Source organism: Lepidochelys olivacea (assembly GCF_965140295.1).
Source record: "Lepidochelys olivacea isolate rLepOli2 genome assembly, chromosome: 3".
Lineage (NCBI taxonomy): Eukaryota > Metazoa > Chordata > Testudines > Cheloniidae > Lepidochelys > Lepidochelys olivacea.
Genome location: NC_140413.1, coordinates 6745320 through 6769861, shown reverse-complemented (window position 1 = coordinate 6769861; position 24542 = coordinate 6745320). Strand labels below are relative to the sequence as shown.

The following is a 24542-nucleotide window of genomic DNA, read 5'->3' as shown; positions in this document are numbered from 1 at the left end:
ATGAGGTTTGTTAAGTGATCAGACAACTCAAATGTTGGCCATAATAAGATGTCCTGATATTCTCTAGTCTGATGCACTTGGCTGAGAGTCGAGGGAGAGGAATGTTTTCACCATAGCTAGTTAAGACTGGAGGAGATACAACAGCACAACGGTGAAATTCACACCTGTATGGAAGGGCCAGCCAGCACAGTCAGAACATCTCTGAGGCACAGGCTTTGTGCTGGCCCTTTTCACAAGGGTGAACTTCACCCTGTGTCAGTACGAATAATATTAGTGCACTGTCAATGATGAAAGGTGTCTCACAGACCAGATACGCTGAAATCATTATTAAGACAGTGTGAGGGACAAAGATTTTTTCCAAATAATGAAGGATAGTCCATAGTCCATTAATTTAAGCTACTGCCACCTAGTGGTATAGTTATAAGGTTGCAAAAACTCTGCAGGCAGAAACTTTTCTTTGACCTGAATTGAGGCAGAAGGAAGGTACTGTACAATTCTGCTTGAGGAAAAACCTCTGAATAGGGTTTTCCATTTAGCTATTAAAATAGCTGCAGTTGGGCTTCCTCAGCGGTGACTACAGCAAGGCTTGTGATGGGGAGGTAAACAGTCTGCTAAATGACCAGCTGTGCTCCTGAAGGAGAACAGAACATTAAGCAATAAGGTGGAGCTGTTGGAATAGAATTAGGACAGAACAAAATAGTTTCAATGAGGCCTTTCCCCAGGAGCAATGGCCATAAATAAAATAAAAGTACTTATTAAAAATTTCATTATATGTAAACTCACAAAGCTAACCAGGGGACTAGAGAGAGCCTGTCTGTCACGCATGCTACATCTGATGCCCAAATACCAAGGGGATGGGTGCCTTACAGGGGGAAGGAAGCGGAGGTGAAATGGCTTCCAGCAACGTTAGGAGTAAATGTGACACTGCCTCTTTGTATGTGAAAGCAGCAGCACCGGGAATCGTGGAGAGTAGGCAAACTGCGGTCTTGTGTTTAAGCCATTGAGGTGACAAGGGTGGGAATTTTGCCATTGCTAATAAGATAGCCGTGACATTGATTGGGAAGAAGATCCCAATAATTGTAAACAATGGCCACCAGAGGCAAAGTGGTGAGCCTTTCGCCTAGTCCAGAGGGCTTTTCTGGACCAAAAAACCCCAAAGGTCTCACTCCAGCCCTCAGCAGAGCTTTAAATAAAATCAAATGTCTGTGTAGAGGCTCTTAAACTGCTGGAGCTGTGTGTGACAGAATCTGATTACAGGTTACTGGCCGCATGCTCCAGTTTTCAATTTGACAGGCCATATTAAAACTCAAATTGAACTTCATATGTAAAGCGTATATGGTTATGTTTGTTATGAACAGAGCGTTCCCGCGAGGGATGTAAGCCTTGCTCTGCTGCAAGATACATGTTAACTAGAGTGTGACAGAGTTGCTCTGTTCACATTACAAAGCTGGTGGGTCTCTGGATAGATGTGTAGCAATTTGTGGTCACTCTGAGCTGCATGTCTTTAGAAGACTTGGGGTTTCTTTCTGTGCTCTTCTGTACACACGAGGAAGACATAGGGAGGCTAAGGGGGTTCTGTTCCTGGCTGGATTGTTTCCCGTGAACCATTTTGCTGGAACATATCAGCAGCTTGTTAGAAATGTGTCTGGGACCTGTGATTTTTCTGAGGAATAATAGTCCCGTTAGCATAGGGCTTTGCGTTTGTGTTGCCACACACAGAAATCCCTTTAAGAGATGACCTGCAAGAAGTAAAATAGCATATCAACCCAGGGGCATAACGAGCAGGCTGTGTAAAGAAGAACACTGGTGCTGTAGTTAAGGCACCAGGCTGGGAGTTTGGAGTTCCAGATTCAGTTCCCAGACTCCCTGAGTGACCTTGAGTGAGTCTCTTATTATTTCTGTCTCTGTCCCGTCTGAGATGGGGATACTACTCCTCCCTTTCTTTGTCTCTTTAGGCTGTAAGCTCTTCAGGGCAGGGACTGCCCCTCTCTCTCTCTCTGCGTTTGTGCAGTCCTAGCCCAAGGGAGCCCTGAGGTCAGTAGGGGCCTTGGAGCACTACTGTATTGCATATAAGCCATAGTGCAGCGGTGTCAGACATACCGCCTGCAGGGCGGATCTGGCCTACATGATGTATTTGTGTGACCCACATGGCATACGCCAATTGGGCAGAATCTAAGCTTCAATTTAAAAAAAAAAAAAAAAAGAAGTTTCTAGTCCTCCTGGCGGAAGAGGGAACTTTCCAAACATGAACCACGCGTAAGAGACATCATGATGTCTGCATGGAGCAACAGTGAGTTAGAGGGGTGAACTCCCTTCTCGTGCTAATCCGGTTGGAGCATCAGCACTGAGACCAATGACGTCACTGCAACCTCAACATTTACTGACCGTTCTAGTGTGTAGAATGGGGTCGGGATGGGAGTGAAACTCTCGATAGGTGCCAATTGGGAGTTGCCACAGAGAAAGAAATACAGGAATAAATCACAGGCTTGTTACTAGTAACGGCCGCGTTGTTTGCTGGATGTCTGAGTGAACCTTCCACTGATATCATTGGGGTCTCTGATGTGGATCAAGGGCGCTCTGCTAACCTCCAGCCCACAATTTAACCTGGAATCCATCCCTTTCCTCTGAATTTGATGCCCCTCCTATGGACCGATGGTGTGTGTGTGTGTACAGGAGCCAGTACAGCTAGATGTGTAGCTGCAGCTTTAACACACACAAATTTGGTTTGATATGAAGCTACAAGCAGCAGGAATCTTTGTTGTAAACTGAAGCAAGCCCCGTTCTTCACCTCTCCCTCCCCTTCTTCCTCTGCTCCTGTACTGCAGTCTAAGAAATTCCAGTGCCTTATATTTCTTTTCCAGGATTAAACTATGTGTATTGGCTGCAGTGTTCCTGATCAGATTAGTTTCAGTTACTTACTGTACATCTGGTCCTCATCTGGAGCTAAGAGGATAAACAGGTCTGCTCCTTGGAAACCACTGACATGTTTAAGTTCTCTCCTTTGTGCTTTTCTAGCAGTGTGATGTGCCATAGCTCCCTTCATTGTGTCAGGCCCAGCAAATCCCATCGACGCCAATCAGTCACGTCATTGGAACATCTCTCATTACATATTAACCTTGTCCCCAAGAATATCAAGGGGGAGAGTTCTTCAGGCTTCTTATTTTTGTGCCTAAATGGTTCCCTTTGCCTTCAGGGGCTTTAGTGTCAGCTGTTCTAACTTTTCCCAAACCTCTCTGGCTTGGTGTTTTCAAAAGATTCTCTGTACTGAAAACCCGCTGTCTTTCCCAGCTAGTGGGATATTTGCAGGCACAAAACCTGGAAAAATCAGGAAGGTTTGATAAGAATCTTGTCGAGGCTCTGAAACTCAACCCTGCACACAGGTCCAGCAATAGTCTGAAGTGGTGCCTAAACCTTGTGCAGGGGTGAAGTTCACCCTCGGTGCATTCCAGACATCACTTTGGGTTTGCTTGCTAGATCAGAGTGAGTTGTTGCATGGACTCAGAACCAGTTAGGCAAGTGAGCATGTCAGTGGGAGGAACCCCACAGAAGCAGTTCTTCCACTTGGGGTCCTTACAGCTGAAATGCAGAGCTGTTTTCTGCACTTAATGTCTGTTAACTTTGTCGTCCGTACAGCCAGTGCATCACTTCCCAGCTGGACGAACTCCTATGCCCTCCCACCACGCCGGAGGGCCGGAATGATGAGAAAGCCCTGCTCGAGCAGCTTGTGTCCTTCCTGAGTGGCAAAGATGAAACGGAGTTGGCGGAATTGGACCGAGCTCTTGGGATTGACAAATTGGTCCAGGTAGCAAGCGATGTACTTGGGGGGTGCTGGGGCTGATAGAGGACTGTGTATGTTGCCAAATGCTTAGGCCTGATAATGGGTGCAAAGGAGGGCTTCCAACATCTGGTGCTTGCTTGCCAGATGTGGATGGGAACAAAAAAGTACATTAGGTTCAAAGAGGATACTTAATACCATGGCATTTTCCAGTGCGCTCTACCAAAAAGTTGGAAAATATCCCCATGAAATACAATATTGTGCCCCCCTGCCTTTAAAACGTGGGAAACGTCAGCCTCTCAGAGGCGGCTGAATGTATTTATCCTTGAATGGCTCATGCAGTGGGAAGTGGGGAGAGTTGGCAGACTTTTCTGCCTCACCATCTTACTTTGGGGTTAGAGTGCAGAAGAGAACTCCAGCTGGAATCTCACAAGTAGAGATTCCTGAGCCTTAATTATGCTGCATAATATATGCTTAATGGCCTTGCTGGTACAAAAATGCACAGCCTTTACCACCAAGCCTGGCTTTCATTGCAGTAACCCCTGTCTCCAATTTAACCGCAAGCTGATGAGTTTGTCCCCACCCACCCCCACCAAATATTGGCATTATGTGGCCCAGATCCTGCCTCGGAGCTGCGCAAACAGAACTTAATCCCGTAAACCCCAATGGGGTTCAGCCTGGGTGCACGCAGACCCAATGGCAGGGTCTGGGCCTCTAAGAATATGCTGGGTTTTCATAAATAATGAAGAACAGCACTGCTTGAAGTAATCCTGATCATAGGAAAGATATAAAGAACAGAGACATGCAAGTAATGAAATAGTTTGCAACTATTTTTATAATTTATTTTTCCAGTTCAGACAATACTTACACTCGTACGTGTTTGTTTCCAAAAAAATTATTAGAACCAAAAATCTGTCATTAATTTTAGTGCTCTTGGAATGGACCTAGAAAGGGAGCCCTGGAGAGTGAATTCCTCTCCTCTTCCAAGGCCTGCTTCTTTATCACTGAACTGAAGGGGGCTTCTTCTGTTGAGCCCCCCCTAGAATAACTACAGAATAGCACTGCAACTTCTTTATATCGTCCCATTGCTATGCTGCAGCTTTAATCTAGAGACAAGTCTAGATGTTCTTAGGTGACTAATCTGAGACACCTTGTAGTAGAGTTGTTTTTCAGAAAATGCCAAGTATCTGCCCTCTCAATAGCAGGCCCCTTTTAAGGCATCAAAAATCAACTTGGGCATCAAAGTCACTAGCCACTTTTAAAAATGTAGGTCTGAGAGGGGGAGTTCAGTCTCCCTGGCTCATTCAGTCGCTGATTCCTCTGCTGAGGCTGCCGGTAAAGATGCCAGTTGTGGCAGGGTGGTTTTTGTGCCATGGTCTCCTATCCACCAGGACCCAGATCACGATCTACCAAACTCATTTCATACAAGCCACCTAACAGCCATAACCACACCAGCCAACTTTCAGTGTTGTTCTTAGGGAGGGTACTAGGCATTTGACTTTCTCTCTCAAATACTGAAGTAAGATGCCTTGGAACACTGAGCCTGGGGCCCAGAGTTGTGTGAGAATGCCAATCATCTTCCCTCTTGAGCCAGCAAATTCCCTGTCTAATAGTCTATGGCTCGGAGCATCGTCTCATGTTTGGAATTGAAATCCAACTTTACTCCCATCCAAGGATCGTTTCTTGAATATTAATCTTGGGCTTTTTCCATGGCTCCAGATGAATCTTTGTAATAACTTATGTAATGCTATAAAATATGTACTGGACATAAATATTTATGGGGACAGCATTCAGAATTCAGGCACCTTTGGGAAGAAGTTCATTTTGATAGTTTCCCCCTCGGATACATAACTGAAATGTATCCCATCCTCCTAAACCAGTTTGTATTTCCTTGGATATGTTGTACAGACTACCCTTACTCTTACTTTCAAGTTGTTTATAATTAGGCCCAAGTATTTCAGACCCACCTGGAACCAACTCAAAGGTATGTCTTAAGCCTTAAGGTATGTCTTCACTGTAGAGTTACCTTAGTCCACCTCCTCTCCACCAACAAAACCTTCTCAGCTGAGTTTAGTGGTGCTTTCAGCCTGAGCTAGCTGGCACGGCGGGGTCTGGAGCCTCAGTGCCGCTTTCTCTCAGGCTGGTCACCTACCTACTTTGCAGGGAGGGTACAGTCCTGCTGCGCCTTCCCATAATTCCTGCTCTAGAATGACAGACAAGGTCTTCCACAATTCACTAGGAAAGAATCATGGAGTGGCTCAGCTTACTGCAGCACAAGGAGCCATGAGATTCCTCCCAGATGTCCTAGTGACACACGCAGGTACATGCCGCAGCGGCCAGGGTGCACTAATTCAGGCATGATATTGCACACGCAGTGGCTGTTCACACCCAGGCACCGATCACCTGAGTTAACTCTGCAGGGAAGACATACCTCTAGAGAGTAGCAAAACCTCTGAGTTCATTTCCCCTGACTCAGACCTGATGCTGAAGGTTGCTGATTGATTTCAAGCACTTGATGGGATAGGGCTCCTAATCTGGTAACTGATTATGTCCAAGACCACCTTTCTGCTGCAGCATCAGACAGGGATTTGTGGTCAGGTGAAGTGCTCGAGTTAACCTACCCCCCAGTTTAATGAGGAGGGGCTGAAATCAGGATATTTTCAGTGAGCTGTTCTCCACTGTGGAATTTACCTCCCCCATTGAGTGAAAGATGGTTTTTTTTACATAGCACATAGTTAACTTGTGGAACTCAATGCCACAAGCTTAGTAAGTTTACTCTCTGCTAGGTTCATATTATTTTGCTCTACCTGGAGTAAAGCTAACGCAGAACAGTGTGTCTCCTATTTCCCCTGTGTAAGCTTCCTCAGAGTGGTCTGATTCAGCTTACTTGCAAATACTGACCCCAATCCCGGACTGGAGCTGAGGAGCCCACGGTACAGCTCAGGACGGCATGCTCCTGTGATCCAGATCTGACTGTGCATTGCTCTGGTCACCCTGTGTAACTGAAAGCAGCTTGAAGGCTATTACTCCAGCTGTCAAAGGCTTCTAGGGCTATCATGATGGCCGGGGATTGCTGGGGCACAGGGAAGCCCCAGCTGCAACCTATTTCCCCTGGCCACCTCCCCTTTACAGACTGCAATAGGAGGGTAATGTAGGAGATACCATGCTGTTCCCCTGGCCTTGAATTGATTCTTCCACTGTCACAGCACAGCCAAAGATGGGTGCCCCCCTTTAGGCACCTAAATAAATGGCTAGATTTTCCGAACAGCTCAGCTCCTATTGTAAACCATGGAGAGTCATCTCCCCATCACCACTCCTGAGAACAGCAAAGAATCTCTTGCCCCTTCCTCCCTTCCCCTTGAGTGCCCTGGAAAATCTGGAGCCAACTGTGTGTTTTGAGCCCTTCTGAAAATTGTGGCCTTTGTTCATGGCCACACAAAAAACCCTTTTCTTTGTGAAGGTTTTTAAGGCCTCTGGCCCTGAGGAGTGAGGTATTAATTGTTCTCCCTGCAGTTGCTTTTTGGAACATTCCCAATGACTAGACTCAAGCGGGCTGCACTGTGGCCGGCTGTACCAGAGCAGTGAATGCCAGGGCCAGGAGCAGTCCCTTCTGGCCTGTGCTCAAGGAGCCTGAAAAGTGAAGGGCCCTTTGAGTTGGGGTTTGCTACCTTCTGTGAGATGTGGAACACATGGCTGTTGCTTTGTGTGTTAGAAACTCTGCTGGGATTTTTGTCAGCTAAGAAGGGGTCTCACTTTTGTCCCCCTTTTTAAACAGGGAGGCAGCCTGGAAGTGCTGACTGACAGATTCCAGCCACAGCAAGCGACACCGTCTCTTCTAATGGATCAGAAGCCTGGCCTGTACCCCCAGCCTTATTCTTCTGCTTCTACTGCTAATCTCCCCAGCCCTTTCCAAGGCATGGTCAGGCAGAAACCTTCTTTCGGGCCCATGCCGGTTCAGGTACCATCGCCCCGAGGGGCTTTCCCCACCAACATGGGAATGCAGCCACGGCAGATTCTAAACAGGCCACCGACAGCCCCCAACCAGCTGAGACTTCAGCTGCAGCAGCGGCTACAAGGGCAGCAGCAGGTGACTATTCACTTTGGTTCTGTGGGGAATCCAGAGCTCTCAGCTAGAGCTGCCCAGCACTCAACCTCTTCCCTCCAGATGTGCTGTGCGGGTTACAGAAGTCTGTAAACTGCCACACGCTGGGTTTTGCGCAGCACTTCTCCTTATGTGGGGCCAGCCCATCCCACAAGCTCTGTCATTAGGATGCCCCACTGTAATAGAGCAGCAGAAGGATGTGCGCCAAGAATAACGTAAAGCAGAGGTCCCCAACGCGGTGCCCACGGGCACCATGGTGCCCACCGGGGCATTTTGTGCGCCCGCAGGACACCCTGCCACCAAAATGCCGCTGAGAAGCGTCACCATTTCTCGGTGGCATTTCGGCGTCAGCGCTTCTTCCTGCCGCCACATTTTGGCGGCGGGGTGTCGGGCGCCCGCCACAGTCTTCTGGGAATAGCAATACGCTATTTCCACAAGAAAGGTTGAGGACCACTGACGTAAAGGAAACCAGCTTAATGGAAAAGTGCTCTGTTGCCATTGTGCAGTTAGAAGAAATTGTGGGGAAACTAGTCAGAGTCCCTTTAAATGAATTATCTGCTTCTCAGTAGGGAGGAAAAATGCTGCTGGAAGCCAGTTGCCGTTGGTGGGTCTGTAGATGTTCTGTACCTGACAAAACTGGTGTAGAGCTGCAAGGTCTTTCTGATTTCCTCCTCTCCAGCTGATACACCAAAATCGGCAGGCGATCCTGAACCAGTTTGCAGCAAATTCTCCGGTCGGCATCAGTATGAGGGCAGGCATGCAGCCACAGATTACGCCTCAGGTAATGGTAGGAAGCCACATGTTGACACCCTTATCAGTCCAGCGGAAATTAGTACTTTATCACTAAGGGCCTACACCATTGATTTGTAAGCAGCAATAAACTCAGTCTATTACAGTGAGACTAATTTGGGGTGGGATGATTTAGCTGGGAATTGGTCCTGCTTTGAGCAGGGGTTTGGACTAGATGACTACCTGAGTCCCTTCCAACCCTGATATTCTATGATTCTAATTGCAGAGTGAGGTACTACTCAATAGTAGAATTCGGCCCCAAATGAATTTTCTGTGTAGCTGATTGCGGATATTATCTTCAGCCTCCATACAGCATTTCCACTTGGAAATTCTCTATTGCTGCTTGGACATGAGTAGTACTGGCTTGGACTTTAATTGAGAGGGGTCCCTTCGTAACTGATGACATTCACGTATAGTTGAATCTCTAGTGAATCTTTTGTAATGATCCTGCAAAGCCCCAGGTCCAGGAGTTCTATCCCACTTTCAGTAAAGTGGGATCAAATATCTGCTCGGTATAAGGGGAAAAGAAGGTGGAAGGTGTAGCCATGTTCTGGTAACTTTGTTCCATATGGCGGGTTTTTATTGGTGCTATCTTGCCACCCCCAAACCATTACTGACTCCAAACTGTTTTGATGAGTTTTGGACATCTTTGATATTCTCTCAGGCACTATAGCTGCAGACAAAACTATGTAATAGTTTCCATTGTAATGCTTTGTTTTCAGCTGCTGCTAACTTTCTCAGACTTTCTCTTCTGGGCTGAAATTTTCCACCGTGATATTTTATTAACTTTGAGCAAATCTAGTTCAGCCATTTGGGAAACAAACCATAACTTACAGAAAATTCTTAAAAGAGATGGTTTTGAACAGCCCTACAGTCAAAATAGCTGGGTTAGAGAATTGAACTATGGCATGGAACTAGCCTTCACTGACAAGAAGCGCCTTCAAGTCTCTCTGTGAAAATGGGGTTTGATTGGAACAAGTTATGAATAGTTTGAAAATAGCATGCTCTGCAAAGGAGTTGTCACATTTCTCACTGCTATCATTATTATAGTGGTGGCAAGAAACCATGTTGTGCCAGGAGCTGTACACACACAGAGAAACACACAGCCCCTGCTCTAGAGCGCTTACAGTCTAAATAGACAAGACCAACGGGGGCAGGGGTAGGAATCGGAGACGCAGAAAGGTGAGGGGACTTGCCCAATGTCATAGGGCAGGTCAGTGCCAGAGCTGGGAATAGAGCCCAAGTCTCCTGTTTTTTTCCAGTGCTCTGTCTACTAGGCGACACTGCCTGGCTCACTAAGCATGCACTTTGTAAAGTAGGCTAAGGGAAATGGTCTATGGCAACAGTTGCTTTGGTCACTGCCAGTCTAGTATGGCACATCCGTATAACGTGTGCACCTGGCGCGTCATAGGCTGCTAGGAAGATAGGTTCCTGCCCAGGAGAGCTGAAAAACCCTAAACGGAGAAAACTCAAAGAAAAAGGTTGAGGACAGAGCTTGACATTAAAGCCCAAGTGACTGAGCCCTTTGAGCTGGTAGAGTCCAGAGAGCAAACACGATCATACTGAACAACTGCAGACTCCGTCTGGGCCGGGTCGTGTGTGGCCGGTGGGACACTGGTTAGTTATCGAGTTGCCATCAGGAGACGTGTAGTGGCGTTGGGGTCGAGCTGGGTCAGGCATCAGGTCACAGAAAAGAGCCAAGCAGCGGAGCGGGGACGGAACTGGGGACAGGAACTAGAGTGTAAGGTTCACAGTAAGGCGAGGTCTAGCGCAGAAGCAAGCAGGCAGTTTGTGTCCTTGCTCAGCCAGCCCCTGTAATGGCTTCCTGGCTTATATACTGGCGTGCGCCAATCAGTGAGCTGCAGGGCTCCCACTCAGGCTCCGCTGAGTGCTCCTTCCTGCAGTGTCTAGCTTCACAGGGTCCCCCAACAGAAACCTGGCCTGAGCTCCTGGTGGTGATGAAGCTTTGGGAGCCCAGAATCTCCATAGTCCCAGGTTCTAGTTCTGCAGGTGCTGACAGACGTTGCAGTGAGGGATGCTACAGTCTGGTGACTCCTGTGGGCAGAGCTTGGAAGAGAGCCACCACCTTTCTTCCCCCAGTTTCACCCCTGAGTACCACGGGCTTTTAAAATGTCATTTGTAACGATTATATAGTGATACGAGCAAGACAGGATTACGGTGCCAACTAAGCAGGGACAGGTGGCTAGGGGGCGGGTAGGCACAAGGAAAGGGAATCTGGAGGGGAGATCAAGATGGCGGGAAGAGGCAGACTGCTCAGTGTGCAGGGAGCAGTATGAAGTGAGTGATTGTGCTGAGAGAGTCCAGCAACAACTGTTGTTAAAGGCAAGGTTGTGGTAGCAGGGCGGGATCTGAAGCAACAAATGGTGGTTTTTGGACAGGCGTTTTTCTCGTTAGCAGCTGCATGAAATGACACAAAGCTGAAATTTTTGCCAGTAGCTGCCCCCACAGATGGGGAGCCCCTTGCAAAGGCTTCCTGTTCATAGCCAGGCTGAGAACATGTGTTCCGAATCCCAACTCCCCAGAGTCTTTCAAGCTTTTATGAGGTGAGCATACGAGACTTTCCATTCAGTTACAGGAATGAGCATGTACAGAGGCAGCTCTTTAATATTTCCAATCTGCTCTGCCTTTGATCTACACAAACTGGCAGATTTACAGAGCTTCCTCAACTGCTCTTTGGGATTTTTAGCTTTCCTTGCAAATGATGATTGACACCACAGGCAGCCAGAAAGGTCATTTGTCCATCCCCCGTACAGTACAATTACCCTGACAGGGGGCAGAGTTATCATAATGGTCACATCTACCTCCTCCTCTGCAGCCACCTCTGAATGCACAGATGCTGGCCCAGCGCCAACGAGAGCTGTACAGCCAGCAGCATCGGCAGAGGCAGCTAATGCAGCAGCGAGCCATATCGATGAGACAGCAGAGCTTCGGGAACAACCTTCCTCCCTCAGCTGGACTCCCAGTGCAGATGGGGGCCGCTCGCCTCCCCCAGGCACCCCCACAGCAGTTTCCCTATCCCCCCAACTACGGTACGAATCCAGGAAACCCTCCCACCTCCACCAGCCCCTTTTCGCAGCTGGCATCGAACCCTGAGGCAGCACTGGCCAGTCGCAACAGCCTGGTGAACAGAGGGATGATGGGGAACGTTGGAGGGCAGTTTGGTGCCGGGATGACCCCTCCCATGCAGCAGAACATCTTCCAGTACTCTGGGTCAGGTACGTCTTCGGCTGTGCCCCTTAAAGTGGAGTCTGCGTTCAGTGTCTGCTTCATCAGGTGATGCTTTAAGTATGTGGCGGTATGAGTGGGGGCAACAAACGATGCAAGTAAACAAAGATACTGCACGGCCAACGAAATGACTTCCATGTGTACCCCTTAGCCCCAAGTGGAGGAAATCCAGATCAGGTCAGAATTACACAGTGCTTTTCATTCGCTGATCTCCAAGAGCTTTACAAAGGTGGGTAGGAATCATCATGCCCAATTTATACATGGGGAAACTGAGGCACAGAGCGAAGCTGGGTTTGCAGCCCAGTTCTTCTGACTGCCAGTCCAGCTCTGCATCCACTAGACCGCGCTGCCTTTGCATTTCATTAGTGCCATTCACTTGAGGATCTCAGCGCGCTTATTGCAAGTTCTGGGAAGGTACCCCATTCTTCTGGCTCCGTGTTCCAAATGTACCCCTCAGACAAAGTAGAGATCTCTAGAAGTTGACACCATTTAGGTAAATAATTGTATTTCCCTTTTAAAAAAGAGAGAGAAAAATTCAGAGTGGCCATTTTAATTAAACTACTTTAAATTTACATTCAGAAGCTAAATGTCTGAAAAAGGCCAAACCCTTGTGCATGCTCTGATGAGGTATCGGAAATCAGCTGCAGATGGAGGTTATTTCCTGTGTATAGATTATGTGGGTGGCTCAGATTAAATCAGTGAGTTTGTCCAGAATTGGCTGCAGATGGACATCTTCGTACTGCACCTGCTCCACATGGTTTTACAGTTAAGCAGCACTTTTCCATAATGTAAAAAGAATTCAGTTTGAATCTGGCAAGGGAGATCTGGTTTCTATAATTAATCAAGAGAGACAATTACCCCACAGCTATCACGGCTTTGGAAACCAACTAAAATAGTCTTGCAAGTCAACAATCACATTGTCTTGTTCTCCAGTACAGTTACTTCAGCTCCTTCTCCCGGCAGTTGTGTTCTGGAATACTACCCTCTGTTTACAGCAAGCAACTTCCGGGTTTCCCCCCCACCATTTGGCTACAAAATGCTGTATTCGGGTAATACAAATAGCAACCAAAAGAAAGGGGAGGGGGGAGGCCTAAGATCAAAAGTCCAGGCTGAAGCTTCAAATTTAACTCCAGCACCTGCAAAAGAGGGGAAATCCTCACAAGACACCACTGGAGGAGTAAGGTAATACTCTGCGTGAGCAAAGGTGGCAGACTCTGGTCCCAAGGGATTAAGAACAAGCTTATTAAGTAATGGCGTGGTCGTCTGCACAGCTTGCAGTGAAGCGGCCTGTGTGTTGTTCCCAGGTATGGGTCAGCAAAGTGAGCCTGCATTCGCTCCATCGCTCAGCCCCAGCAGCCCTCTGGTGTCGCCGCAGATCCCTCCTTCGCAGAGCCCCATGCTCCAGCCAGCTCCATCGACCCCTGGGTACCCGTCCCCAGACATGAAGACTTGGCAGCAAGGAACAATGGGGAATAATAAGTAAGTCTAACCTAAGGTCAGAGTAATGTACACGCAGATGGTAGGCTATCATCCCGCCTTCCCTACTCCAGGAGCAATAACTGCTGAGGTCTGTGCTCCTGCCCCCAGCTGGTCTGGAAGCAGGGGACCAAGGGTAACAAAACATGGCTCTCTGGATGTTGACATCACAGTCGTCAAGGGGATCGAACCTGGCACCTTCAGCACCAAAATCACAGGCTTCTTCCACAGCAGAGCTCCTTTAGCTGTGAGTTCGTAGTAGGTTGCGCTGGTCGCTGGGCCCAGACACTAGGGGGAGACATGGTCACACATGCACTAAGCCAGTGTCATACACCAACCCATCCCCTAACCACTCACCCTGCGGGTTAGCATGTTGAGTTCCCTGTAGAACATTCATCCAGCCCTGAACTTTAACTGTATAATTACCTTGTAAAAAAACAGATCATTGGCTTGCTTATAAAAGCAGTGAGCTCTCTCCAGTTTCTGAGTGAGTAATCCATGCTGGTGCTTGGGTGTGCTGAGATACAGGTCGAGGAGATACCACCAAGATGATGGTGGTATCACCATGGTGATAGATGCTTTATAGATACTTAACACAGGCTGTCTCCTCCCACAGTGATGGGGCCTGCAAGAGTAGATGGAGACCAGTGCTAATCTCAGTCAGCATTTACACACCATGAGCTTCTCCTTAGACTCCTTTGTTTGTATTTTGCCCTTGGATTGTCAGATTGCCAGAAGCCCACAGCAAATTGGTTTTCTAAATGAGCACACACATTCAGTAGCCCACAGAGCAATTCTTTTGCTTTAATTTAAAAAATGATGTAATTAAGTCTTCATGAAAGCAAAGGACCTGTGCTAGCAGTAATTCTGCCAAATACACTTCAGTCCTGCCCGCTACTTTGGTGCTGGGCATCTTTGAGCAGAGATTGGCCAATCCATGACAAAAGTTGACTAGTGTAAGAAAGCATCAGCTCCTATTCCTATTGTCTTAGCAAGGCTTTGGCCGCAGATCTCCCCCGGTTAAAAGCTGCTAGCGTATGCACTGACTTTGCAACTTGGCCACATCCCTTTGGAAGGGGCTGCCCTTTCACTGGACTAACAGCTCCAGCATACAGTAGCTGTGCTAATTCTGGTGCAAGGGCTGCTTTGTTCTGTGCAGCATTGTTCTGACTTGCCCTTGGATGGAAAGTTGTGTCAGTCTCCAGAACAGGAAAAGGGATGGCTCAGACTGTCAGGAGGGGAATTAGAGTGAAGTACTGCACTGTGCCTCGCACTCTACAGACTAGGCCTTTACTTCATTTCTGAGCAACACCATAGTCCAGCTAGGACTTCTTTAATACTGTCCTTTCTTGTCACCATTGTTTTTCATGCCCTATCCTCAGCCAGACTTATCAGACTGGATAAACGCTTGGTACAGTATAAACTGGGGCAATATTTCCAAGACTCCCACAGTACCGTGCATGCCGTGGAAGGGAGCTCTAGTCTGCAAAGCAGTTGCCCATGTTTCTGTGGGAGTCATTTTTGTCTTCAAGGCTGTTTGAACTTTGTCCCACTAGGTTTCTCTGCAGTGCCTTTGTTGTCAGCTGTGTTTCTAATTTCTAGAGTCCCTGTGCTTCTAAACTGTATTTTAGGATTCCTAGAAGTTCTGAGGAAGAAAGCAAGGTCTGTTCCTCATTGAACGGCTTTTTATATTCCCTGGTTTTTATTACATCTTGGAATTGGACATTTTTTAATCCAGTAGAGGTTTGCCATTATGCACTAATGATGCTTGGCTAGCAAGGCATTGGGCACCTTATGTGATCAGAATGTTTTAGACTGGCTAAGTGGTCAGCCACTGGGTAACAGAATCAGGTGTTTGAACAGGACATTTGTTTTCTGTGGCTGTCTCTCTTCTAGCCATTCAGCCATTGGTGGAGCAGTTGACATAGCTGTGCCAGTGCAAACCCCAAGTATAGACAGGGAAAGCCAGGATACACACCAGTTCTGCTTCTCCCTGCTTGAAACAGAGTTAAACTCCAATCGTGGCTTAGCTTGCTCACCTGCACTTTAGTTGTACTGACTACTGGCCACCAGTTGCTGAACTGTGCAAATCCCCAGGTAGACGTAGTCTGTGAATCAGTGTATTTGTGCCTGGTGTAGGGTATATTTCTCATAGCTTCTTTCCCCCATCTACACTACAGAAATAACCATTTCTAAACACAGTTTGGAAGTGTGGTTGTGGCCCATCTGCATTGTGGTGTTCTGGCCCATGTGGACAGAAATTCCTCCATGAAACATGGGTGGATAACCAGGCTAAAAGATGGTTATAACAAGTTTATCTCTGATCACACAGGCAAAAGGAGGTCATGCTATAAAACACATGGGGAACATGACCATGTTTCACTACAGTGTTTAAATGTGCGGTTTTCCCTTCTCTGTCCTATTTTCCTGATGCACTTCAGATATTGCAGTGGCAAGCCCCCTAGAAGTGCCTGTAAATTACGAAATGTCCTGTTTTGGTTTTGGCTGGTCATGGTTCTGAGTCTAGAATAACACAAACTCAGATTGAGAAGGCAACATAAAAACCTGCGAGGACCAACAGGAACTCTGTCTTGTATGGTCTGACCTGCATACAGTCTGCAGTAGGGAGGGCTAATGCCTGTACTGCAGCTCGATGATGCTCTGTGTTACATAAAAGAGCTTAAGTACTCATGGTGGGGGGTGGGGGTGTTGCTGGGGGGGGAGGTATCATCCATCTCCCTCCATTGCCTTCAGGAAACACAATGCCCCAGGCTCCCATCAACCTTGCCTCCCCCACCAAAGACTTTGATAGTGACAGCACCTCATACAAACTGGACACTTCACACTTCTCATTACACAAGAACTCGGGGTCACCACATGAAATTAACAGGCAGCAGGTTTAAAACAAACAAAAGGAAGTATTTCTTCACACAATGCACAGTCAACCTGTGGAACTTCTTGCCAGAGGATGTTGTGAAGGCCAAGGCTATAACAGGGTTAAAAAAAGAACCAGATAAGTTCATGGAGGATAGGTCCATCCATGGCTCTTAGCCAGGATCAGCAGGGATGGTGTCCCTAGCCTGTGTTTGCCAGAAGCTGGGAATGGGCAACAGATGGATCACTTGATGATTCTCTGTTCTATTCATTCCCTCTGGGGCACCTGGCATTGGCCACTGTCAGAAGACCGGATACTGAGCTAGATGGACTTTTGGTCTGACCCAGTATGGTCATTCTTATGTTCACTGCTCAGAGCTGATGAACTGAGATAGCAGAGACCAGGTAGGGCTTTTTCCACATGTCTTGTTCTTGCTATATGTTCCTTGAAGGCCATGCAGGACTCAACCCTGAATGTAGTGCTGGGAGTAGCCCTCCCCATCACACGGATGGAAAGGAGGATGTGTCCTACTGGATTCTCACCTGCTCTGAGGTTTTTGGTTGCTAGCAGGATCCTCCAGCAGGTAGATTTCAGCATCCAAATGAACCATCCTTCGGGTTTTTTAAACTGCTGTGTTTCGTGTTGGCTGTGGCTCAGACACTAGCTTTTGTGGTTAATGGGTTACAATGTTGAAACTAAATGGGTTTCAATGGTGAAACTAAAAATAAATTCATGGATTCATAGATTCGAAGGCCGGAATCATTGTGATCATCTGGTCTGACCCGCTTTATCCCACAGGACAGAGAACTTCCCCACAATAATTCCAAGTGCAGAGCTTTTAGAAAAACATCCCATCTGGATTTAAAAATTGTCACTACAACTCTTGGTAAATTGATCCAATGGTTAATTACACTCACTGTTAAAAAAATTGTGCCTTATTTGCCGTCTGAATTTGTCTAGCTTCAACTTCCAGCCATTGGATTATGTTACACCTTTCTCTGCTAAATTGAAGAAATCATTATTAAATAAAAGGAGGACTTGTGGCACCTTAGAGACTAACAAATTTATTTGACCATAAGCTTTCGTGAGCTACAACTCACTTCGTTGGATGCATTTTTTTTCCCACTGAATGCATCCGATGAAGTGAGCTGTAGCTCACGAAAGCTTATGCTCAAATGAATTTGTTAGTCTCTAAGGTGCCACAAGTACTCCTTTTCTTTTTGCGAATACAGACTAACACGACTGCTACTCTGAAACCTGTTGCTATTAAATATTTGCTCCCCATATAGATATTTATAGATTGTAATCAAGTCACCTCTTAACTTTGCTTATTAAGATAAGTAGATTGAGCTCCTTGAGTCTATCTCTATAAGGCACATTTTCTAATCCTTTAATCATTCTCGTGGCTCTTCTCTGACCCCTCTCCAATTTATCAACATCCTTCTTGAATTGTGGGCACCAGAACAGGACACAGGATTCCAGCAGCAGTTGCACCAGGGCCAAGTACAGAGGTAAAATAACCTCGTTACTCCTACTCAATCTTGCCCTGTTTATGCATTCCAGGGAACATACAAACTCCAACAAATCCCTTCATGTCCTTTATTTCAGGGCTCGCTTTATTCTGAAACAGAGCAGGCAACTCAAAACACTCTTAGCAGCCTTCAGCCCTCATCTCCCTTCTCTGGAGCTCAGGCTATCCCTTAGATAGTTCCCTGGCCATATGGCCTCTGGGTTCTCAGTGTGTCCTGTGGAATGGCATTTCCCAAAATTCCTGCTCTTAAAGGGCCCAAGAACCATAGTGGGATGGGCCTGTGCACCCCAAGGCCCAGTACCCTATTACAAACGTAGAATTCATATTGCTGCTGTTTATTATTTTACAGCAGCACAAGACGTTGGAAGATGTGATCCCTGCTCCAGAGAGCAACATTCTAAATCTCAGACATGACCCAACAAGACCAGCAGTAGAGAGGGAGTGGGATCAAGGGGTACAATTCACAGGGATACTGAGCAGGATTAGAGAGGGGATGTTACCTTGGGATGCAACCGGGGAGATCTCTGCTGGAACATTGTATTCACTTCTGGTGTGTCTACGTTAAAAAGGAGGTTGAGAAATTGAAGAGGGCTCAGAGAAGAGCCATACAAATGATTCGAAGGCTGGAAAACTTGCCTTGCAGTGAGAGACTAAAGGAGCTCGATCCATTTAGCTGGTTGAAGAGGAAGAGAAGAGGCAGCTTAATCCCAGTCTGTAAATATGGTACCGCCCCACGAAGTGCCTGATGCGAAAGGGCTCTTTAATCTGTCAGAAAAAGATCTGGAGGGACAATGGTTGACAGTTCTACATGTTGGCTGATTTTTGTGGGTGTTGGGTGAGAAGTGTGTTTTTGGTAAGAGGCTGGAGTGAGTTGGCAGACGGAACCCAGATGTACCCTGGGAGTCCATGGAACTAGAAGGTCACGGATGGTTTTTGTGTTCTCCACCATGAATTCCAAACAAGCCTGTCTTCTCATTTAATTTGCTCAGTAATTTGACCAAGCCAGAAGAATCGCTTCATTGATTTGGTTTCAGGCTGATACAGTGCAGAATGGCTCCAGTGCAGTTGCTCCAATTAGGGGATAATCTCAATCTCTTTGTTATATATGAAGCAATAAACGGCTGCCCAGATTGATTACGGTGCTCAGCCGCACTTGGGCATTTAATCAGTCTCAGAGGCTGTTTGTTGGAGTGCTGCAAAGCAATACAGATTATGGCTGTTAGCAACCAGAGCAGGGCATTTTATTATTATAGTCTCTCTCCTCTTGCAAGAGCTGAGCTGCCTCTTGGGTCTTCCACAGACTATACAGCTGTCTGGGGAGGTAGGAAGACACAATCTAATCTAACACGCACTGAAGTCAATGGAAAGTCTTCTGCTGACTTGGATGGGCTTTGGATCAGGTCCATGATGCTCTGGATGAAGGTCCAGCCCAAGCATCATGTTGTTTCCTTCCCCCCTTTCTGTAGGGGTCATTGCTGACAGATTTCCCATGAGCTGTGTGCGTAAATGCTATATAGACCTGTTTCTCAAATGGTCAGTCCTGACCCACCAGTGGGTTGCAGGGCCCTAGGCAACTATAGACTTCTCCCGCCCCAGTGTGGAGGAGAGGTTCCTGGGTAGGGCTGGAGAGTGAGTCTGCCCCACACTCACCCGCCAGCAGCAGCTCCTGTCCTGCAGGGTTGGGCCTGGCTCCCTACTCCAAACATTACGATGTGGCACACATGGTCACAATGCCACTTAGGTTTGGCCTGGTCACTCCTCCGGGACAAATCCAAGTGAGTGCTGGTGTGACCTGGTGCATGGGATTGCAGTGCCACTCAGGTTTGGCCATGACCAAGGGGCAGGCAGGCCAAACCTGAGTGCTGTTGTGACCCCGTTGCAACACCCAGAGTTGGGAACGAGGCCCAGCCCCACGGGACAGGAGCCGCTGCTGCGAGGTGAATGCAGGGCGGGCTCGCTCTCCAACCCATTCTGGGTGATGCCAGGGGGAAGGGTATATGTATCTAATGGTGGGTCTCAAAAAACAACAACAACGAAAAAGACAAAATGTGGCTGGCGGGGCGCCTTAGTAACAAGTCCGGGAACTGCTGCTCTCCAGCCACTTAGTGTTAGCAGCAGCATTAAGGAGGCAGTTGAATGAGGAGATGGGGCTCTTCGATTCCCTAGAGCCCTTAAGCGGGTGCTTCCATTTCATCAAAGTCAATGACATTGAGAACTTAGCTGAATCTGGGCCCCACTGGGCTGGAGCATAGGCAGCGAGACCATGAGTCGGGCTCTTTGGGGATGAGGGGTGATGCGATTGGACACCTTTTGACAGCATCACCATCCTTGGTGAAAGGAGGATGTTAGATTTTTCTGGCTGGTGATTGGCTGAAGTGTTTTTCTTGTATCCTATATGATACTTACAAAGGTTACTAATGTCCATGGATTACCAGACACAGGTCTGGTTGGGCCCTCCCTGCTGGTGGCCCACCAGTGTTGTGAGGGGATCCAAACACTGACCCCTTCACGTGTTTTAAGCTTCCCTGGATCTCAGCAGGCTGCAGGCCTGTTTCTTCTCTTGGCGTCTCTGGCACATTTCCTGGGCATCAACTCTCTGTTATCCCTTCAAGGAAAGGGAGCTCCAGCCCAGCCCATCTTTCTTGGGCCCACAGGTCAAGCACTGACCCCCAAGATATCCCAGTAGCTTAAGCACACTCTCTCCCAAAAATCTCACCAAAGGTGTGAGCCTTTTGGTTTATCTCTTCAAGGGGTCATGTGGTACATGTAGCATAGAACACACAGAGACACTGTGCCCAGAGTTTTACAGCATTTTTGCTCTTTACTTAATAACCCAGGAAATACACAGATCTGTACAAAATAATATATCCTACATGTATTTTCCTGCCTCAGTTTCCTCACTACTCCAGTGCATTCTTTGGGCTGGGGCCAGGGGCCAACCAGCATCCTTCTGTTCCAGTGCATGGTTTATGGGCTGAAACGTGGAGTCTTCTCTGACCTTGGCTGCCCAGCCGCCTCCCAAACATCCTAAGTGTCTCTCTGTGGGTCTTCCCCTGGCCCACCCACTGTCTGTGGTGTCTTTGTTTAGCATTTGGGGATTTTCTGCTGTTCCAAATGCCAACCCTGGCAGAGGGAAAGTGGAGAGAGGTGCTTTCCCCTAGGATGCAGTTACTCTTTTTTTCTCCCCAGGTAAGACCTATTCAGGTGCTGATAGCCCTTAACCTATTGCCTAGTGTCCCTGTTCTGGCAGAGACAGGCATCCAGCCTTGTAAGCCACAGTGAGTGGACCCACAGACCTAGGCTTTCCATGATGCAGCAATTTTGTGATAACTCCACCCATATCAACCAGAATTCATAAGTCGCCCAGACCGAGATTTCAAATCATCACACCATGATGCTTTCCATTTGGACTTTTGTAAATGTACAGCTGTATTTTTAGGGTTCCATTTGCAGGAAAGTACTTGCAACTCCCAGTGACTTCATCACACCTCTGAGAGCAGAATTTGGCCCTTTTACTTGTGGGATTTAAAAGGAAGAAAGCAATGAGGTTCTTTAGAAACTAAGTGAGATTTTATAGACACTGCTCTTAAGAGAATGAGATCCTCTCTAGAGAACTTTTAAAGCAGCTGATGGAGTTTAATGTTATCCCTGCTACAGAATTCTGTAGGTTGGTTTAAACATTCTTGGGGAAAGGGTCATTCTATGTTAAATTCTGTAGGACATTTCCAGAAGGGTGGTATTTTCTTCAGTAGATAGAAGCAGGAAGTCATGAAATTCCTCCCCAGGGGAAAATAAGCCACAGAGATCTGTCAGCTGCAAACATTGCATCAGCTCTTTTAAAAACAGCCTTTATCACTCCAGATCCATTCCCCCCACACACACCCTCCCCTTCCTTCTCTGTTACAGACATCTCTGTGGTTCCACTTCTGCAAGGATGCCTGTTGCTGGAGGTGTGGGTTATTGCACCTGTGAGCATCTAGCAACCGACAATTCTCCTGGCACCTATGTAGAGATGGGGGGGTTTAGTCCCATATCTGTGTGCTAGGAGTCCCATTCCTCTAGAGAACACTCCCTGGGTCGATCTCTCACTCTCTATGTTACAACTGGAAACAGAGCCCTGGCCTCTCTGAACTCCTGATTCTGTGTAATCCCTCTTTATTTTTTTGTCTGGGTTAACAGTGTATTCAGCCAAGCTGGGCAGAACCAGCCCACACCTGCGCAGCAGGGAATGTACAACAACATGAGCATCACCGTGTCCATGGCCGGAGGAAACACAAACATCCAGAACATGAATCCAATGACTGGACAAATGCAGATGAGCTCACTGCAAATGCCCGGGATGAACTCCATGTGCTCTGAGCAGGTCAGTGCTGCAGCGTTCTCGTTCACCAGGCACTCCCAGGAGCATGAACAGCGATGACGCCGCTCCACTGACCATCAGCCAGTTTCACTGGGGGTGGGGGTGGGGGTTTCTCCATTGGTGAGGCACACGTATCCCACAGTAACTTTGTGGTGCTCTCCCTGGGAATTGCCGAACTCCCTGAGCCAAGGAGCTAACGGATTTATTGCGTTTAAGCTTTGTGTTCCAGGGTTTTTGCATGCCAGATGCTTGCTGCTCTAACTCCTCTCCACTCTGTATCATGCACACCCCTACCTCTGCCGCCTATTGTCTAGCATGCTGGGTGCCTGGAAATCCTGGCTCATGAGTCATTTGGTGCTTTTGTGCAGACTTACAAAATCTCCCTGGTGATCTCCCTTTTCTCTGGGATGTTTACCTTAAGGTTATCTCCTTCCTGTGCTTGAGAGGCAGGGACCTATTTCCAGTAGTACAGTTAGGTGTTTGACAGTGGAGCAAAGGGCTGGAGGGAAGCAGGCAGAGGCCCCTCTCGCTTCACTGGCACCCACAGCTGTAAGCTTCTCTGTGCTTTGAAGCCTGGTGCAACAGGCACCGGATTAGTCAAATTATGAGATAGTTACATCAGCTCACCAGGAACCGATGGGCGTGCATTCAACTCTGTAAAGATAACGGTGGCTGCACTGAGAGTTCCCAGCGGCTAACGGTTCCTGTAGCCCGAGTGTGCACTGATGATTCCTTATTGCTAATTAAGGAGAACTTGACATTTCATGGGAAGATGAGGCAGAGGCAGATTTGTTCATGTTTAGGCACACCCAGGAAGTCACCAGGTGGTGGGGCTGGATTGGTAAAACTCCCATTGTAAAACTTTTTCTAAAGCAGGATCCCCACTGTTAATAACCGGTAAGTAACTGGTGTAGTAATCAGTTCAGTACCATGGAAATGCAACGTTCTTTCTAGAACCTTTGGATCAAATTCAGTCCCAGGGCCAGCTGACACTTCTCGGACTGAAGTCAGTAGCATGACCCCTGATTACACCCTTTTCCTCTACAGCCATCTTTTGCAACAACCTTCAGTCACAGAGGATGGTATAAAAGTGAACACAGACAGATACATGTGCACATGCATCCCCTTGAAGCCAGGCAGATATGGATCGCCTGTTGTTACACTCCGAAATGGTCAGAGAGGTCTCCTGGCTGCAATTAGCTATAGCATTCATGCCCCTAGGAACTCATTTCAGGAAACCATCCCTTCAGTGTCTGTGCAGAGTAGTGAGGGTGGCAGAGAACAAGCTGATTCACTGCTCAGCTGTGCACACAGAGGGCTGGTTGGTGCAGTTTGTACTGGGTCCTGCTAAGAGGCAGTGTGGAGCTACTCCAGCCCTGAGAGAGCACTGGGAGAGATTATTCTGCCTCCAGAAGTACAGTCTCTTCCAGGATGTTTGGTGAATGCAGCTGCTCACTTTGCATCATCTGTAAGGATGGTGGAGATTGCTTCCTCTAGTGATGGGAGGCGTTCTAGAATCCTAGAAACATAGGGTCGAAAGGGACCTTAAGAAGTCATCTAGTCCAGCCCCCTGAACTGTGGCCAGACCAAGTAACCCTATACCATCCCTGACAAGTGTTCGACATCTGTTCTTAAAAACCTCCAATGATGGGGATTCCACAACCTCCCTTGGAAGCCCATTCCAGAGCTTAACTCCCCTTAGCATTAGAAAGCTTTTCCTAATATGTGATCTAAATATCCCTTGCTGCAGATTAAGCCCATTACTTCTTGTCCTGCCTTCAGTGGCCATGGAGAACAGTTGATTCCCGTCCTCTTTATAACAGCCGTTCATGTGTGTGAAGACTGTGATCATGTCCCCTCCTCAGGTTTCTTTTCTCAAGACTAAACAGGCCCCGTTTTTGTAACCTTTCCTCAAAGGCCAGGTTTTCTAAACCTTTGATCATTTGTATTGCTCTCCTCTGGATTCACTGCAGTAGGTCCACATCTTTCTTAAAGAGTGGTACCCAGAAGTGGATGCTGTACTCCAGCTGAGGCTTCACCCGTGCTGAGTAGTGGCTCCACCTCCTCCCCAGGTCTTTCCCAGTAACTTGCTTGATGGAGGACCGAGGAGTGAGCAATCCCCGCCCACACTACTATTGTGGTGGGGGTGTGCAAGTGGCAAGGGAAGCTGCTTGCCCGTGCCCTCATGCCTGCACCAAGGGCCAAGTATAGTCTTGTCCAATGTTTCTTTGTGGCGAGTAGTAGGCCCCTTTAGTAACCACTCAGTCTGAGGGAGATTCTCTCTCTGTTTCCAAGGCCAGACCTGAGATCTTTCAGGTCCAGAAGGGGCTCTAGCTGTTTGGGTTTGTGACTCAAGAATGTGGTAAAGCACCTTTGGGATCCGTTGCG

General features: G+C 47.6%; 1 protein-coding gene across 10 annotated transcripts in view; it reads left to right on the top strand.

Annotated features, from left to right (window-relative positions):
* Positions 1-24542, top strand: part of NCOA1 (nuclear receptor coactivator 1) — a 351754-nt gene that overhangs the window by 322674 nt on the left and 4538 nt on the right. For 7 of the 10 annotated variants that reach the window (XM_084623427.1, XM_084623428.1, XM_084623423.1 and 4 more), the window contains 6 exons: positions 3634-3802; positions 7551-7862; positions 8557-8658; positions 11503-11902; positions 13184-13391; positions 21974-22157. In XM_084623427.1, coding sequence (XP_084479553.1) covers positions 3634-3802; positions 7551-7862; positions 8557-8658; positions 11503-11902; positions 13184-13391; positions 21974-22157 — 1375 coding nt within the window. The remainder of the gene's footprint in view (positions 1-3633; positions 3803-7550; positions 7863-8556; positions 8659-11502; positions 11903-13183; positions 13392-21973; positions 22158-24542) is intronic. The other 3 variants (XM_084623430.1, XM_084623429.1, XM_084623424.1) reach the window with 1 other exon arrangement.